Here is a 20253-nt window from a genome sequence, read left to right as displayed (position 1 = left end):
ACTGGAACAGGAAAGGGAGGTAATGACAGTGGCACGTAAAGTGCCCTTCGCCACACACCGTTGCGTGGCTTGCGGAGTATAAATGTAGATGTAGATAAAGATGAACAATTGCTGTTACATTTAAAGAACATTGTATTGTATCTTCTGGGATGGTAAGGAACTTGAAATTTATAAGTGGCATGTGGTGATAGTTATTGTATGAATAGCTGGCGCTATGCACACAGGAGTAATCGATTGCATTTTGTTGCAATATATTCCACGGACATTCGAGATTATGGGACTGAACTTTGAGTTGTTCTGTTCTTGAACTTGAAGAAAGAAAGAACAATTGTCTGAGGTTCATCTTGCTGTCACAGTCTACGTAAATTGTAAACAAAACTAAAATATAGTTGCTCATAAAAATTTGTGTACGGTATGTAATGATTTGCAAAGCTAAGCCTTTAGTATTCGGAGTAGACGTGGCCTTGACGGAACATTGACCATTGTTGGGCAGCGCACTAAAAAATAATTAGTAATTTTCTTTTAGCTCATCTTCAGGACATGCCACCTGTTAGGACACTAAACTTTCTTTGAGGTTCCACGCACTATGCGGCCCCTATGAATAATTTAATATATTTCATTTCAGATTTTCTAATGGGTTTAAGATAACATCCCAGGCAGAAAGGAGTGGTCACAGGATTCTAATTCTAGTATAAGATTTCACTTGTTATCTTATATTGGTATTCGAGAAGAGACCACGATCTGGAGTTACAGGTTTTATTACTTCACATTGAACTGAGCTACGAAATATTATCTAGTGCTATAAGCACATGAGTTTTAACTATGCTTTTTATATATGCTGAGGGATATCTGTGATGATTCCAGAGAGGACAAGTAATTATTTATAATTCTGCAACCACCCTTAGTACTGACCTAGTTTGCTGATGTTTGATCCATGTTGGGCTAAATTAAATTACTCTGTTCACAGCATTATTAGAGTTATTTCTCATTTTTTATGTTACTTTATTAAAAGCTATCAAAGCATGTAGAAATTAAAATAAATTACATTACAACATCTCTTAGGAAAAAAGGTACAAATACGTATAGCTTGTCCTTTGCCCAATAATTTATTAATTACAGGCCACGAGCCTAAAAAAAAGTTAATGATGTCACTATCCTGCACACAGAAAGGCTGGAGGGTTAACATCCTTGAAGAATTTTTAAAAAAATTTTATGCCTTTCTCTAAATGGCAGTTCCATTCTTAATGAAAAGTTGCAGCTGCTAATAAAAATTTCATTAATGGTATTAAGCCCTATCCTCTTTTTTCCTCAGAGAGGACTCTAAAACATTGTCATCGTCTCTCCTCTTTATTTATTACACTGTAATTTGTTTTCACACAAAGGTATTGAATATCAACTATTACAGTCTCCTGTATAAATTTTTATTTGGTATAACACTGGCTGTTGACTTGCAAGATGAGCACTTATATGCTATTTAAAATATTTTTGTTAATGGAAGCAGCTGATTTCTTCAACTGTTAATAGATGGTGCAATTTGCTTCACATCCGCGTTGTGGATATGAAATCTTAGTCTGATGCCACCTCCAGTGCCTGTCTCATCTTACAGCCATAAGTGGTGTACAGTGTGCTACATTATGTACCTATAATTTTTACTGGCAAGTCCCATTGTTGTGTTACTTTGAATACCTGTAATTTTTATATGGTTTTGAAATATGATTTTAAGAAGTTATTTTGTATGGCGAGACATTTTGCTTACAAATCTGTTCATCTATCACTACATGTGAGTGCAGTCACCTCATAAATATGTTTAATATAATAACCATCTATTCTTGGTTTTCCTCTGTTAATGGTTTTGTAATCTTCTTAGGTAATTGTTTTGGATTTTCTGATGAAGATACCCATAGTTAGTGTTGAAACCAGGTCAAGTTAAATATTGTTGCATCCGGCTGGTTGAATGACACAAATTATAATTAAGGTGAGGCTGGCCAATGATTCATTCAGTGCAGATGCACAACCCGCTTGAGCTCTTATGGGAATTGGTGACATACTACTAATAATAAGGATAATGAGTCTGCAGTTGCAACGACAACTGTAGCCGGATGACTTAGTACTCGGAGCATCAGCCTAATGAGAAGGAAACCCAAGATCAAATCCTGGTCTTGCACAAATTTTCAACTTCTCCATTCATGTAAATAAATGCCCACCAGCAACTAAATGTCATTAATTCCTTTGTGTCTTGATCAAAGTGGTGTCCCTTCTTTTGGACATGTCTGAAAGGACAGACACCACATATATACTACATTCCTTTGCGTCATGATTCACAGTGGCTGCAAGATCAAAACTGTGTCCCTTCTTTTGGACATGCTGAAAGGACAGACATCACATATATACTACAATATGCTGTTGTCCTTCTGGTCACATACTCTGTTTAGCAAGGTGATTGAAGGGAGAGAAAAGAAACTGGTACTAGTAGCAGAGCATTAATTATAATCTTGGTTTTTACGTGGATATTATAGCTATCCCTTCCATCTGTATTTTTGACTAATTAATATTGTTTGTTTCTCAACAGATCTACCAGTGGAGTGTCAAACGCACTTGCCTCACTTACTCTGAAGAACTGATTAAGTGTGAAGTAATTTGTATTCTACATACAATGACTCATTTCTGGAATTATCATCAAAAATTCTACAAGCATGTGTGAATAACTGCAGATGTGTTGTCAGTAATTTTATACTGCACTGAAGAGGTTCATGAAAAATTGTTATGCAATCTTCACATAGTACTATATCTATGACGCAACCTAGGTGCCTTACCAAATAAAGGAAAAGACAGCTAATGGCTGATGTGGTATTTCAATGATTTGAACTTTGTATCTTCAAATAAGAAGGAAAAGCTGCTGCTCAGATAGATAGAAATTAATTGCATGGAAAGGAAATCAGACAAAGTCATTAATTTTCACACTTAACTTGAAACTACAGAAATACATAAGATGAGTCACAGTTGCTCATTGTGCCATTGCAATGCACAGTGAGAGGCAGTATTTGTAGGAGTGAAAGATAAAAAAAAAGTACTTTTTTATGAAAACATTTTGTATATGTTATTTTTAACGCACAGTTTCGCATCATTCCAGCAGTGTAATCTGTTTTTGTCAGCTATTTTTTACTGAATAAATTATGTTTCAAATAAAGTATTTTGGAGAAAACATCAAAAATTTAAGATGTTATGCCTGGAAATATTTTTCATTCATAATGTCCCAGAATATACAGTATGAAGCAAAATATATACATTTATTTATTGACTTTATCTCATTAAAACCTTTAACAATGATGAATACACTGTAAAGTATGAAACTGAAGATAACTACTGAACACATCTGATACTTTATTTTATAAAGTATTGAATGGAAAGCACAGAAAAGGTGGCGACTAACAGATAATAATCGCATAATTAAACAATTTACTGTGAATTCATAAATTAAATTATCTAAAAATATATCATATTTCAGTCACAGAGAAGGTTTAGATTCAAATCCAGCAAATAGCCATCGTCTTTCCATATTTGCACCAATTCCAGACAATTCTTGACGAAAAACAGTTGGGAATCGACTCATAAGTGTCTCAACTTCCCCTGGTCGGAGAGTGGGTTCCAGTTTTTGCAAGTAGGACCACACATAGTCAACTCCAGCTCCAAATGGATGCACATGCAGAAAGGTTGATATAAGACCTGCAAACAGTATAAAAATTTCAGTGATATTGTGCCAAATATAAATCAAGACGAAAACTAGAATCTAATGCATAAAACTTTGGGATGAAGGGAAGTCCACATGCCAGTGAGATGTTCATCTCAAAAGCGGACACATACACAGAATCATAGCTTGCAAGAACTGAAATAGATTACAATTTACTCTGAAAACAGTTTTGAGACTTTAAAGGTTTTGCTACGATATTGCACTTTGGAAAAACACAAGTTACAGAAGCAGCCAACTATCTATCATAGTAATTAATTCCATTGTTCAGTAACATGAATTGACATGATTTCCTCTGTCTCAAGGTACGCATGGTGCTGTGTTCTAGCCTGGCATGGTGGTGACACACTCATAACTATTGCTGCAGTAATCATGAGTTAAATTTATTTCAAAGTAGGTTTCAAATTTTACTTTTATTTATTTATCAAGTTTTATGGGGGACCATGGAAGCTAAATCCACTTGGTCATAGAACAAGTCACTACATAATTTAGAGTACTAATAGAAAATTCATAAACAAAAGAACTAATGAATTAATAAACATGAAACAAAATTGTGAAAGAAATACAAATAAATGGCACTTTACAGAGAAACTGCCACCCATGAACCAAGGACCCTGCCACTGGTGGGGAGGCTTGCATGCTTCAGCAATACAGATAGCAGTACCACTGGTACAACCACAATGGAGGGGTATCTGTTGAGAGGCCAGAAAGACTTTTCAGTAGCTGCAGGGGAAACAGTCTGGATGAATCTGCCCATGTAACATTAACCAAAACGGCCTTGCTGTGCTGGTACTGCACACGGCTGAAAGCGAGAGGAAACTGCAGCCATAGTTTTTCCCAAGGTCATGCAGCTCTACCGCTGGTTAAATGATGATGGCATCCTCTTAGATAAAACATTCTGGGGTTAAAATAGTCCCCCATTTGGATCTCTGGGCAGGGACTACTCAGGGGGATGTCATTATCAGGAGACACAAAACTAGCATTCTACGGATAGGAGTGTGGATTGTCAGATCCCTTAATCTAAAAGGAGGGTTAGAAAATTTAAAAAGGGAAATGGCTAGGTTAAAGTTAGATATGGTGGCACTTAGTGAAGTTTGGTGGAAAGAGGAACAGGACTTCTTGCCAGGTGAATAACGGTTTTAAATACAAAATCAAAAGGGATAATGCAGGAGTAGGTTTAATGAGGTCAAGATAGACATGAAGCCCACACCCACCACAGTAGTAAAAGTTTACATGCCAAATAGCGCCGCAGGTGAGGAGGAGATTGAGGACATGTATGATGAGATAAAAGAAATTCTTGAGATAGTTCAGGGAGCTTTAATAGTCATGGGGTACTGGAATTCAGTAGGAGGAAAGGAGAGAGAAAGAAAAGTAGTAGGTGAATATGGGGGAAAAGAATGAAAGAGGAAGCCACCTGGTAGAATTTTGCACAAAGTGTAGTTTAATAGTAGTTAACACTTGGTTTAAGAACCATGAGGAAAGGTTGCATACATGGAAGAGACCTGGAGACACCGAGAGGTTTCAGATTGATTATATAATGGTTAGACAGAGATTTAGGAGCCAGATTTTAAATTATAAGACATTTCCAGGGGCACATGCGGATTCTGACCACAATTTACTGGTTGTGAACATCTAGATCTACATCTACATCTACATGATTACTCCGCAATTCACATTTAAGTGCTTGGCAGAGGGTTCATCGAACCACAATCATACTACCTCTCTACCATTCCACTCCTGAACAGCGCGCGGGAAAAACGAACACCTAAACCTTTCTGTTCGAGCTATGATTTCTATTATTTTATTTTTTGATGATCATTCCTACTTATGTAGGTTGGGCTCAACAAAATATTTTCACATTTGGAAGAGAAAGTTGGTGATTGAAATTTCGTAAACAGATCTCGCCGCGACGAAAAACGTCTTTGCTTTAATGACTTCCATCCTAACTCGCGTACCATATCTGCCACACTCTCTCCCCTATTATGTGATAATACAAAATGAGCTGCCCTTTTTTGCACCCCTTCGATGTCCTCCGTCAATCCCACCTGGTAAGGATCCCACACCGCGCAGCAATATTCTAACAGAGGACGAATGAGTGTAGTGTAAGCTGTCTCTTTAGTGGACTCGTTGCATCTTCTAAGTGTCCTGCCAATGAAACGCAACCTCTGGCTCGCCTTCCCCACAATATTATCTATGTGGTCTTTCCAACTGACGTTGTTCGTTATTTTAACACCCAGGTACTTAGTTGAATTGACAGCCTTGAGAATTGTACTATTTATTGAGTAATTGAATTCCAACGGATTTCTTTTGGAACTCAAGTGGATCACCTCACACTTTTCGTTATTTACCGTCAACTGCCACCTGCCACACCATACAACAATCTTTTCTAAATCGCTATGCTACTGATACTGGTCTTCGGATGACCTTACTAGACGGTAAATTACAGCATCATCTGCGAAGAACTTAAGAGAACTGCTCAGATTGTCACTCAGGTCATTTACATAAATCAGTAACAGCAGAGGTCCAAGGATGCTTCCCTGGGGAACACCTTATATCACTTCAGTTTTACTCGATGATTTGCCGTCTATTACTATGAACTGCGACCTTCCTGACAGGAAATAACGAATCCAGTCGCACAACTGAAACATACCCCATAGGCCCGGAGCTTGATTAGAAGTCGCTTGTGAGGAACGGTGTCAAATCTTTCCAGAAATCTAGAAATACAGAATCAACTTGCGATCCCCTGTTGATAGCGGCCATTACTTCGTGCGAATAAAGAGGCACAAGAGCGATGTTTTCTGAAGCCATGCTGATTACGTATCAATAGATCGTTCCCTTTGAGGTGATTCATAATGTTTGAATACAGTATATGCTCCAAAACCCTAATGCAAACCGACATCAATGATATAGGTCTGTAGTTCATTGGATTACTCCTACTACCCTTCTTATACACCAGTGTGACCTGCACAATTTTCCAATCTGTAGGTACAGAACTATCGGTGAGCGAGCGGTTGTATATGATTGCTAAGTAGGGAGCTATTGTATCAGCGTAATCTGAAAAGAACCTAATTGGTATACAATCTGGACCTGAAGACTTGCCCGTATCAAGCGATTTCAGTTGCTTCACAACCTCTAAGGTATCTACTTCTAAGAAACTCATGCTAGCAGCTGTTCGTGTTTCAAATTCTGGAATATTCCATTTGTCTTCCCTGGTGAAGGAATTTCGGAAAACTGCGTTCAATAATTCCGCTTTAGCGGCACAGTCGTTGGTAACAGTACCATCGGCACTGAGCAGCGAAGGTATTGACTGTGTCTTGCCGCTTGTGTACTTTACATACGACCAGAATTTCTTCAGATTTTCTACCAAATTTCACGACAATGTTTCGTTGTGGAACCTATTAGAGGCATCTCACATTGAAGTCCGTGCCAAATTTCACGCATCTGTAAATTTTAGCCAATCTTCAGGATTTCGCGTTCTTCTGAACTTTGCATGCTGTTTCTGCTGCCTCTGCAACAGCGTTCGGACCGTTTTTTGTGTACCATAGGGGATCAGTTCCATCTCTTACCAATTTATGAGGTATGAATCTCTCAATTTCTGTAGCTACTATATCTTTGAATTTGAGCCACATCTCGTCTACATTTGCATAGTCAGTTTGGTAGGAATGGAGATTGTCTCTTAGGAAGGCTTGTAGTGACACTTTGTTAAAACTGAAGAAAGTGCAACATGGAAGGAATTTAAGGAGATAGGATCTGGATAAACTGAAAGAACCAGAGGTTGTAGTGGGTTTTAGAGGGAGCATTAGGGAATGATTGACAACAGGGGAAGATATACAATAGAAGAAGATTGGGTAGCTCTGGGAGATGAAATGTGAAGGCAGCAGAGGGTCAAGTAGGTAAAAAGACGAGAGCTCATAGAAATCCTTGTGTAACACAGAGAGATACTGAAGTTAGTCGATGAAAGGGCAAAATGTAAAAATGCAGTAAATGAAGCAGGCGAAAGGGGATACAAAAGGTCTAAAAAATGGGATCGACAGGAAGTGCAAAATGGCTAAGCAGGAATGGGCAGAGGACAAATGTAAGGGTGTAGAAGCATATATCACTACAGGAAAATTAAAGAGACCTATGGCGAAAAGGGAACCACCTGTATGAATATGAAGAGCTCAGATGGAAAACCAGTCCTAACCAAAGAAGGGAAATCAGAACGATGGAAGGAGTATACAGAGGGTCTATACAAGGGAGATGTACTTGAGGGCAATATTATGGAAATGCAAGAGGATGTAGAAGAAGATGAGGAGGGAGATATGACACTCAATGAAGAATTTGACAAAGCACTGAAAGATTTAAGTCAATACAAGGCCCCAGGAGTAGACAACATTCTTTAGAGCTACTGGTAGCCTTGGCAGAGCCATCCATGACAAAACTCTTCTATCTGTTGAGCAAGATGTACAAGACAGGCAAAATACCCTAAGACTTCGAAAGAATATAATAATCCCAATTCCAAAGAAAGTAGGTGCCAACAGGTGTGAAAATTACTGGAATATCAGTTTAATAAGTTGCGGCTACAAAATACTTACACGAATCCTTTACAGAAGAATGGAAAAACTGGTAGAAGTCAGCCACGGAGAAGATCAGTTTGGATTCCAGAGAAATGTAGGAACACGCGAGGCAATATTGACTATATGAATTCTCACAGAAGATAGGTTAAGGAAAGGCAAATCTACATTTATAGCATTTGTAGATTTAGAGAAAGCTTTTGACAAGGTTGACTGGAATACTGTCTTTCAAATTATATAGGTGGGAGGGGTAAAATAGAGGGAATGAAAGGCTATTTACAATTTGTACAGATACCATATGGCTGTTATAAAAGTTGATGACCATGAAAGGGGAGCAGTGGTTGAGAAGGGAATGAGACAGGATTGAAGCCTATCCCCCGGTGTTGTTCAATCTGTATACTGCACAAACAGCAAAGGGAAAAAAAAAAGAAAAATTGAGAATAGGAATTATAAGTCCAAGGAGAAGAAATGAAAACTTTGAGCTTTGCTGACGACACTGTAATTCTGTCAAACAGAGCAAAGGACATGGAAGAACAGTTGAACGGAATGGACAGTGTCTTGACAGGAGGATATAAGATGAACATCAACAAAAGCAAGACAAGGTTAATGGAATGTAGTCAAATAAAATCAACTGATGCTGAGGGAATAAAATTAGGAAATGAAACACTGAAAGTAGTAAACGAGTTCTGCTTTTTGGAAAGCTAAATAACTGATGAAGGTTGAAGTAGGGAACATATAAAATGTAGACTGGCAATGGCAAGAAACACTTTTCTGAAGATGAGAAATTTGTTAATTCGAGTATAGATTCAACAGTCAGGAAGTCCTTTCTGAAATTATTTGTATGGAGTGGAGCCATGTATGGAAGTGAAACATGGATAATAAACAGTTTAGACAAGAAGAGAATAGACGCTTCTGAAATGTGGTGCTACAGAAGAATGCTGAAGATTAGATGAGTAGATCATGTAACAAATGAGAAAGTACCGAATGGAATTGGGGAGAAGAGAAATTTGTGGTACAAATTGACTAAAAGAAGGGATCGGTTGGTGGGACACTTTCTGAGGCATCAAAAGATCACCAATTTAGTACTGGAGAGAAGTGTGTGTGTGTGTGTTTTTTTTTTTTTTTTTTGGGGGGGGGGGGGGGGGGATTGTAGAGGGAGATCAAGAGGTGAATACAGCAAGCAGATTCAGAGGGATGTAGGCTGCAGCAATTACTTGGAGACAAAGAGGCTTCATGAAGGGGCTTGCACAGGACAGAGTATAATTGAGAGCAGCATCAAACCATTCTTTGGCTGAAGACCACAACAACAGCAACATACGGAGAAAATTTCTTAATTGTTGTGAGGAACTTGTGTCCAAAATAAGAATGTGTAACTAGGGAACCTTTCAACCTGAGGTTTATCACTTTTTTTCACTCAGTTGCGCTGGAAGCACACTGTAAATGAAATGCTTGTTATCTGAATGCTGTTCATTTTTATCATCTAGTGTTCTCTAAATGAATGAGTCACTGGCAATAACAAATCCCATGATAGAGTATATATCAAAGTATGAAGTGTGAAGCACTAATCTACATTAAGTTCGTGAAATGACACCTGCAGACCTGCCTGATCACCATTTCCTGTGCTAAGAATAATAAGAGTATAAAAAAAAGTGTCAAAGGTAGTCCAGATTATTCTGAAAGTGTTCATGGTTCCTTACCCCAACTGCTTTTTAGCTTTTGCACCTCAACATATATGCTCTGCAAACCACTCTGCGGCTTAAAGTTTATTATAACACAAATTAACATTTCCTCTTGTTCCATTCACAGTGATGGAGCTCGGGAATAATGACTGCTCATACTGCTCATGCGCCCCACTGCCATGCCATTCACAAATTTTACGTGACTGGGACGTAACATACGCCTGTGCCAGGTCACGCTGCATTATGGTTGCGGCACAGTTTCTCACTGCACGCAAGCACCGCGGGAGAGGTGAAGCGGGGAGCGGGATGTAGTCCTGCCATATGCTCACTTCGGCATGGCACATATGGGCAGTGGAAGTATTGCCCATCTGAAAAATCAGCCTTACAGTATACTGAGTTTTATTGTCACTGGGTAGTGTTTCATTTTTCAACATTTAAGCACTCCATATCTTTTCATTAGTTCATAATGGTTTTCAGTTACACATATCTGTATTTTGTTTATTCTTTTGTCTAGAAAAATGCATTGTTCACTAACTGGTGAGCCATTAGCCACGGGAAGTGGCTACAAAATGTTTTCAGATCGTGACAAGGGACAGATGATTCATAGTGAGGGTAGTGAATAAGGAAGTAAGGAATATTATAAAATCATGTTATCTAGAAGCAAGGCAGGAAAGTAAAACAAGGTTATCTACTTGCTGCCTATTAAGTTCACGTATCTATACAATCTGTTAAAAAAGCCAAAAAGGCGTGATTTCCACAGGTATGACCCCTTTGTGCCCGTGGTAAAAAGCACCTGAAATATGAAGTACATAGATTTTACTAACATTATGTGGATATGGGTCTAATAAGAGGCATTATACTTCGTACATGTGAACATGACATTTCCACAATAAGCTAGAAACAGTCGAGAAGCCCTCACAAATAACAATGTTTTAATCGGCTTGTCGTGATGAGAAAAAGCATTTCAGAGGTTGCATAAACGCTATGAGCATTACTAAACTAATTACGTAACAGGCTACACTAATGAAGCAGTGGTCAGAATTATTCCAAAAGTGTGAGTGTCCTGAAAGAGTGTGGTGGTGTGATATATTTATTTTGTTGAAATGTATTGCTGACAAAGGCAGATCTACTTTCACGACAATGTTTTTCTAATGATGTGAACTCTTCCTTTCACAAAGCACACTTGGCTAGCTTCCGCATTCTTGTCACGTGCTTTATTCTCAGCTGGCATTGTGCCACAAATAAATTGTTTACTTTTATCAATAATAACTATTTTAATACTGCAAATAATGCATTGTCAGTTTGGCAAGGCATAGGCGAGTAACCAGCATCAGGCACTTGTGTGTCATTCCACCTGAAGGGTACGCTCGTCATTACTTTGATACTGCTCAGACGAAGAATAGGAAAAATCCTTTGGTAAGTTTCTATTCCAGTTGCTCATAGTTAAAAATATAACGGGTTTGAGATTCAACCAAAGTTCCAATTGGTGATTTATTTTTGTGAGAACTGTTAACCTTTTCTTATTCAAAGAAGCATCATCATTCATGAGTGATGACCACATTTCGCTTGTTGACAGGTTTGAGAGTACTTCTTTTGCCAAAACACAATATAATTTGCACAAACTCATTTTTGCAGCAGGTACTGTGACAGAATTCTGAAACAGAGTGCCTCATTAAGCAGTAATTGGTGACCAGAGAGCTCAATAACTTACGAAAAACCTCGTTGTGTTGGTTTGTGGTAACGTAAGAGAAGAAATTTCATGTCTTACTCGCTGTTGATAACTCTTAAAGAATTACAGTCACTGGAATGAAAAAATAAAACAGAAAGTACAACTTCTGATATATCATCATAGATAAAAGTTCAATCTGTTGACGACATGGCAAAGTACTCTCCTCCTCGTGTGCCATCATTCGTCAAAATTTCGTTTCGATGTCTCGAGTGGTTTAGGAGATACAAGGAATGTAATACTATTTCATTCCCGTGGGGGTAAGATCGCGAGTGAATGCGCTACATAGGATTCATTTTCTTGAGATCGGAATAGAGAGAGACCTCTTCCCAACAAAATTTCAATATGTTGGCTAAATTTCATACACAGCAACATATAGTGTAATACACACCAAATGCAACATTATAGTGACCCCTGTTTTTCATTGCACACTTTTTTGAGTTTTGTGTAGTGTCTTACTAAAATGAGTATATCACAATAAACATGACCATTAGCGAGATGATGGGTACTTCGCCCCAAAGCTTACATATAACACGACAAATAAGGCAAAAATCAAATATTTTCAGTGAATAGTTTCTGTAAAATTGTTTGAGAAAGGTAACAGAGTGTGCGCACTTTGGTTCTGTCAGCACAGAGCATCGCCAAGCGGCACATACAAAGTATGTGTATGCATAGCAATATGAGTTGGACCAGTGCTACATGTGCGGAAGGTGGCGGCGTGCTGTAGGGTCGCGTCACCTCACACGTGCTATACACATCTCAATTTGCACTTAGCCTTACAGCGACGCCAAACCTTTGAGGAGCTTTCCGGAATTTGTGACGCAAAATTTTGTACCATGTTTCTCCTCCAACACACTGCCTGCTGCGAGTCTGCCGGCAGACATAGCAGAGGATCACACTTGCATGCCAGCCCTCATGGCCACACACTACACTATGTTTAGTGCAATGTATAGTGAAGTACTGTGTTAATTTGTATTACTTGATTGAATTTACACCAGTATACAGGAAATCTGGTACAATATTTTGTTCTATGTTTTGAACTTTGCTTTCTGCAACTTTACACACTGTCAGAATGTATGTATACTGCACTAAATACAATGGAGCCTGTGGCCGACGGCGGGCACACAGCATTAGGCATGGGTCTCTATCATGTCCATTGTGTTAATGATGTATTTAGAACCTACTACATTTTGATGAATTATACAGGTTTGTCGTTGAATCTAGTTGGCAATGTTTGTACCACACAGATATTTTGTCACCATTTGGCAGCAAAATAATGCAATAATGCTTACTCATAGACAACCTTACAATTTTTAATATAACAAATATTACAATTAAAACTATCTGCTACATCTTTTATATACTGCACAAACATTATTATATTACTGAATTATTGAATCTGTAGGTATATCATAATGCAGAACACCTTGTTTGATATCTCCCTGCTAGTGAATGTGGCTGTAGGTAAAGCATTTTGTAATACCAACATTTAAAGGAGTTGGAATCCTATTGACAGAGGTGAATACCGGACCAAAGGTGAAGCAATCACAGCAGACTGATTTGCTTTGTTTTATGCATAGATGAAGATTCAAAGTAATTACCAAAGGAATTGATACAAATTATGGCTCTCAGTCTGAGGGAAGAGGTTGTTGTCATGTGGGGGAAAGAAACTAGAAGAGAGGGGAAAAAAACAGTAACAATGTTAAATATGGGTGTAATAAATGAGTATTTTTCATCAGATAAAGTAACAAAGCCCATGCAAAAGCTGTGTGCAGACATGAACCAATCTGGAAAAGAGCAAAAGTGTACAATAATTAACAGTATACTTTCCCAGGTCTCATCTGAAATCTCATAATGTTGGACACCTCTGCAACCAAAACACTTAACTCCATCCTGCCAGACAAGGCATTCTTCATTCAGTTACAAAACTGGTTTCTTTTCCCATTATATCTACTGTTGTGGATGCTGAAATAACTCGAAAACTTATCAAAAGTCTACAAATACAAAATCGATAACGTTACCTGAATACTTGGCTGTTAGACTCAGTGAATGACATTTTTTTTCTCATTTGTGGCTGAAGCCTTTCGTTGGCCAAATGAATGCTTGCATTATATAAATTCATGGCAGTTGGCCTGATTGGTCACAACAGGTGAAAACTCATCAGCACATTCAACAACTTCATGGCTATGGACTGGCGACCACTTAAAAGATCTTCACGTGCATCATGAATTTAATCACTAACACTGATCATGACACATGGCATACAAGATCCGTAAAGTACAGTTACAATTTGGAGCTTCTCCTTGTATGTTTATATGACTTTGCTACCTACCCAATATTATGAAAAGGAAAGTTGCAACTCACCATGTAGCGGAGAAGCTGAGTCACAGATAGGCACAATAAAACTGTCACAAATAAAGCTTTCGGCCAATAAGGACTTCATCAATAACAGACAACAAACGCAGGCATGCGCGCGCGCCCACACACACACACACACACACACACACACACACACACACACACACACACACACACACACACACGAATGCAGTCTCAGAGACAACTGAAACTGTGAGCAGCAGCACCAGATGGGAGTGGTGAGAGGGTGGGGGTAAGGAGGAGGCTGGATTGGGGAGGGATAGGGGTAATATAGTAGGGGTGGAGAACAGTGAAGTGCTGCAGATTAGATGGAGGGCAAGGGAGAGGTGGGGAGAAGAGGGGAGTAGCGGGAAAGGAGAGAAGTAAAAAGACTCGAGATTGGTTGTGGAATGACAGTTGTGCAGTGATAGAATGGGAACAGGGAAGGGAATGGATGGGTGAGGGCAGTGACTAACAAAGGTTGAGGTTGAGGCCAGGAAGGTTATGGAAATGTAGAATGTATTGCAGGGAAAGTTCCCACCTATGCAATTCAGAAAAGTTGGTGTTGATAGCAAGGATTCATATGGCACATGCTGTTAAGCAGTCACTGAAATGAGGGATGTCATGTTTGGCAACGTGTCAGCAACAGTGTGGTCCAACTGTTTCTTGGCCACAGACTGTCGGTGGCCATTCATGCGAAAAGACAGTTTCTTGGTTGTAATGCCCAGATAGAATGCAGCACAGTGGTTGCAGCTTAGCTTGTAGATCACATGACTGGCTTCACAGGTAGTCCTGTGTTTGGACTGAAGTAGATGCTGCTGGGAGAATGTATGGGACAGATCTTGCATCTAGGTCTACTATAAAGTGTGAGCCATGAGGTAAGGAGTTGGCTAAGGATGGAAGAGTATATTGTGTAGGTTCGGTAGACAGCGGAATACCACTGTGGGAGAGGTGGTAAGTACAGTGTGCAGGGCATTCCTCATTTCATGGCATGACAAGAGGTAGTCGAAACCCTGGCAGAGAAAGTAATTCGGTTGCTCCAGTGCTGGGTGGTTCTGAGCTACAAGGGGAATGCTCCTCTGTGGGCAGGTGGTGAGACTTTCAGATGTGGTGGGAGACTGGAAAGAAGGCACAGGAGATTTGTTTTTGTACAAGGCTGGGAGGATAATTATGGTCTGGGAAGGCTTCACCCTCAGCATATTTCAAGAGGGACCACTCGTCACTGCAAGTGCGACAACCACAGGCGGATAGGCTGTCTGGAAGGGACTTCTTGGTATGGAACAGGTGGCAGCTGTCAAAGTGGAGGTATCGTTGGAGGTTAGTGAGTTTGATATGAATGGAGGTACTGATGCAGCCATCTTTGAGGTGAAGGTAAACATCTAGGAAAGTGGCTTGTTGGGTTTACTAGGACCAGGTGAAGCAAATGGGGGAGACGTTGTGGAGATTCTGAAGGATCCAGATCGCAAAGATGTCATCAATGAATGTGAACCAGGTGAAGGGTTTGGGGTTATGGGTTTTTAGGGAGGATTCCTCTAGATGGCTTATGAATAGGTTGGCATAGGGTGGTGCCATGCAGGTGCCCATAGCCATACTCCGGATTTGTTTTAAGGGAATGTTTTCAAAGGAGAAGCAATTGTGGGTGTGGATATAGTTGGTCATGGCGACTAGGAAGGAGGTTGTTGGTTTGGAATCCATCGGGTGTTGGGAAAGGTAGTGTTCAATTGCGTAAGACCATGGAATGTTAGTGTAAAGTGAGGTGCTTCAATAGTGATGAGTACATCATGAGGAGAGTTGGTGGAGAAAACTGTTGGTATCTTTTGTATAGGAGGGTAAGTTTCTGGTAATAGGTTAAAAGTGTTGGTATACAGGATGATAGGTTCTGGGTAATAGGTTGAAAGTGTTGGTCTACAAGAGCAGAGATTCTCTCAGTGGGTGCACAGTAACTGGCCACAATGTGGCACCTTGGATGATTAGGTTTATGGACTTCAGGAAACATGCAGAGGGAAGGAGTGTGGGGATTGGTAAGGGTGAGTAGAGAGATGGATTTCGGGAAGAGTTTCTGGGATGGGCCTAAGGATTTAAGTAGTGGCTGGAGATCCTGCTATCCGTCCGCATGAATGGTCACCAACAAACTGTGGCCAAGAGACAAGTGGACCACCCTGTTTCTGAGCATTCTGTGAACATGACACCCTTCATTTCAATGACTGCTTCACAGCCTGTGCAACTTCCCCTACAATAGATCCTATGTTCCCATAACCCTTCTGGCCTCAACCTTCGTTAGTCACTGTCCTCACCCATCCAGCCTCTTCGTCTGTCTAATCTGCAGCACTTCGTTGTCCACCACCCCTACCTTACTATCCCTCCCCCTTCCCTCCCCACCCCAGCCTCCTCCTCACCCCCACCTAGCCGCTACACCCATCAAGTACTGGTGCTGCTGCTCACTGTGTGGTTTCAGTTTCCTGAGACTGCAGTTGTGTGTGTGTGTGTGTGTGTGTGTGTGTGTGTGTGTGTGTGTGTGTGCTAGTTATTGACGAAGGCCTTACTGGCCGAAAGCTTTATTTGTGGCAGTCTTTTTACTGTACCTATCTGTGACGGATTCTCCATTGTTTGATTTTAGCTACCTGTCTTGCAGTTATAACATAAATGTCAAAAGATGCTAATGAGATATCCTGAATCTGAAATTAAATCTGAATGTCACAGTAAAGGAAAAGCAGCCAAGTTGAACAATACACAAAAATACATGCAAAATAATAACAAACCAGTCTACAGACTACGGAAATGGAATAGGACAAAATGAACCAAAGCTAATGAATAAGAGCACATGACTAAATGAGGGGAAAATGAATAAGCACTTTAACTCACTAAACATGAGACAGTAAAAAGCCTGGTGACTTTAGGGAATATGAGATCTGCTTGTTTAAAATCTTGGAAGTAAGGGAAAGAAAATTCTGAGATAAAACCAACAGAAACTCTTGAGGTGAATCAGTTTCACTTCCTCCTTCTTTTCCATAGATTTTATCCCATTTAGTACAAGGTCCATTTTTTCACGATATGACATATTTTATTTCAATTATTTAAATTTGTAGCTGTATGCTCTTCTTGATGCCACAGTCTAGGTAACGTAAAGGAGGGAAGTTGTGTGCACCACCTGACTTCGTGTTCTATCTATTTGTTTATTATCAAACAATGGAATGTCCAGGATCTATTAAGCAAAATTTGGAGATGAGCCTAGCATTTGCCTAAATGAGCATAGAAAACCACTTAGAAAGCACACTCCGACTGGCTGGTGGCCCAGCCTATAGTCATTAATATGATTTGAGGATTCAATTCATGTGTGGCTCATCTAGTTAATGTGCTTCACTATATAGGTAGATCAGGTGAAACAGTCTAACAATTCTATTAAAGTATCACTTGTCTTTAGACTTGGCCTGTACCTCAAAACTTCCCCCAGATCAATGGATCCTATTTCTATAACTGCCATGTTATTTTATTATGCAGCAAGTCCTGCACATGGACACCTATGCACTCATTTCACATCTGTCAAGAAATGTGTATTTTCACTGTATAAGCAGGTCATCTGTCAAGAAAAATATGTCTTGTCTCTTGTTTACCTAATACTCCTCCCCCCCCCCCCCCCCCAATATCAATGGCATTCTATTTCTGTAATTGCAATGTTATTGTATTATGCAATTGGTCCCATACACATGGACCCAATGCACTTAGTTTACATCTGTCACAGAAATATATCTTCTCTTTTTCTAAAATTTACTTTACATTGTCATTCCCAGACTGCAAAAACCTACATATTTGAATACAATTGCTCCTTTCAGTAAGGTAACCAAGTTGCACTACCAGCTGTCCTTGATTCCGAATGCAAGTTTCACAAATGCACTACTTTCTTACACTCATCCACAAATAATTTGCTGTCCCAAAAATACACACGTATTTTTAGAACAAACATTTTTGGCACTGATGGACAAATAACATTTGTCCATTAAATACATACAGTCTTAGAACAATAGTTTTTTGCAATTCACTTTTAAAGGTAAGATACAATCTTTTGCATTGCTAGGACAGTCTACTCAGTACTCCATCTGCTGCCATCATAGATTAACATTCTGAATCAATTCTAGCTCTAAGAAACAGACTGCTGCCATCACTTTGAACGTCAAACCCTCCAGCTTCCAAAATACAATTTATTCTAAATGCTTACTTCACCTAAGCAGTAAAGCTTTTCTCGCAATAACAACGTGTGCAAATACAATACTTTCTCATTTCTATTCTCATCAACTGATAGGTTTTCAAGCTTTCAATCCTGGTAAAAATCATGAAAATAGTGACTTTCTGGACTTTGAGGTATGAAGAAAGGGAAAGCAATGAAAGATGATGCTTCTACAGCAGGAGGGAAAAAGTTCCAAAGGGAGAACGTACAAGATGGTTTACATAGTGTTTGCACATGCAAAAGAACATAATCCTCCAAAATTGGAACAATGGTGCAATTATTCTTCTTCAGTAGATTGGAGACATAAAAGTATAAACTACACACCCATCAAGCCTTCTTTCTGTAATGTACAAGATTTTCACTTACTGCATAGGAATAACATTAAATTTTTATTAGATAAAGGAACAGGCTAGATACAGAATTGTATTTAACACCACAAGAAGTGTATATAACACAAAGGACCACTTGAATGTCAAATGGAATTACAGAACAGAGCAATAAGTATGTTTTCCCCATTTGTCCAGGATTCATACATTTTGTCTCAAGTTCTTAAAAATTTTTTACTAACAGACCATGTGAAACAGTCATTTTTACTCAGTCTATGTAGATATAATGAAGAGTAGATATGTCACTGGTACAGTTACCCTTAGCCTTCATTGGGATGGTGAAAAATTCAAAACTGAAAGACTTGGGCAAAGAAATGCTGTAACAATGAAACAGTTCACAGCATCCCTAAAGGAAGTCTTCATAGTTCTAAACTGGAAACAACTGAACAGCCTACCTGTATTTTTTGCTGATGACATTTTACTGTTTTTCTCCATTAAAGGTAAACATAGTTTGAAACTATGCCTAAACATAAACTACAATAAGACAAAAATAACATATAACCAACATATCAAAAGGAAAAAACACAAATGAACAAGTAAGGCACTGAACCGGGCATGCTTTAAGCCAGACCAAGACAATGACCAGAGAGACAGCCAACGAAATAAACAAAAGAGTAAAGATGGTCTGGAGGATTTTTCAAAACAAAGTTTCCTATGTGTGTGATAATAAAAGTTCACAATTAATGCATATTTCCAATGTTTACTTATGATAATGAGACATGGACACTTAATGCAAACAGAGATATGCATTTGGAATTTCATGGAGAGATGAGAAAACAAATCAATCATGAAATCGACTGGAATGCAAGGCATGGTTATGAGCATAACAAAAATGAAATAGAAGGTGGTGCATCATGTACCCTGGTGAATGAATGTTAGACTGACCCAGGAAGACCATTACTGAACTCCAAGAGACAAGAAATATCAGGACAATGACCCAATAGAAAAGTCTGATGATAGATGCCAAATGGCTGATTGATAATGACTGTGGTGGTAGTGATGGTGGTGACAACAAAAGATCTCAATGACTGGCAAGAAATCTGAATGACATACATGTCTCGTGTGAAATCTACAGTTCCATACAGGTACGGACTGAATATGTCAAATGATGTTCTTTTGATAAGAAATTATGGACTAGAGACCACAAGAGGCAAATTCTATAATGAAATAAAATTATAATGCTTTTTTCAAGATCGGATATTACATATATTTAAAAAAAATTCATGCAGCAGTTACAATGCTGTTGTTGCCTAACACATAGCACACAGTCAAAAGAATGCACACAAATATAAATAATATTTCTCGTTGGCAGAAAACAAGAGTGTCAAAACCAGCAAAGACTCATGCCCCTACACACAAAAGGCATTATCAAAGATGTATAAAATTACAAGTCTCACTGGAGCCTCTGAAACAGTGTGAGGTAAAGATGACTGAAGGTTAAGGAGTTCTACAGAGTAGCACCGTCTTTGCAAGTTTTAAGAGTACACAACCTGTTACAATAAAATTCACAAAAGAAGTACCTGGAACAATGCATTAAGGACCTTTGACAATAAAATAATACAAGTATTAAGTAAGACAGCTGTG

The 20253-nt window shown here is 39.0% G+C and overlaps 1 protein-coding gene across 2 annotated transcripts in view; it reads right to left on the bottom strand.

The window, feature by feature from the left end:
* Window positions 1–3259: 3259 nt before the first annotated feature.
* Window positions 3260–20253, bottom strand: part of LOC126356223 (ecto-NOX disulfide-thiol exchanger 2) — a 202191-nt gene continuing 185197 nt past the window's right edge. For both annotated transcript variants that reach the window (XM_050007042.1, XM_050007041.1), the window contains exon 12: window positions 3260–3723. In XM_050007042.1, coding sequence (XP_049862999.1) covers window positions 3506–3723 — 218 coding nt within the window. In that variant the 3' untranslated portion in view covers window positions 3260–3505. The remainder of the gene's footprint in view (window positions 3724–20253) is intronic.

Source organism: Schistocerca gregaria, chromosome 3 (assembly GCF_023897955.1).
Source record: "Schistocerca gregaria isolate iqSchGreg1 chromosome 3, iqSchGreg1.2, whole genome shotgun sequence".
Taxonomy (NCBI): Eukaryota; Metazoa; Arthropoda; class Insecta; order Orthoptera; family Acrididae; genus Schistocerca; species Schistocerca gregaria.
The sequence above is the reverse complement of the archived record's forward strand: the minus strand, read 5'-3'. Positions and strand labels throughout refer to the sequence as shown.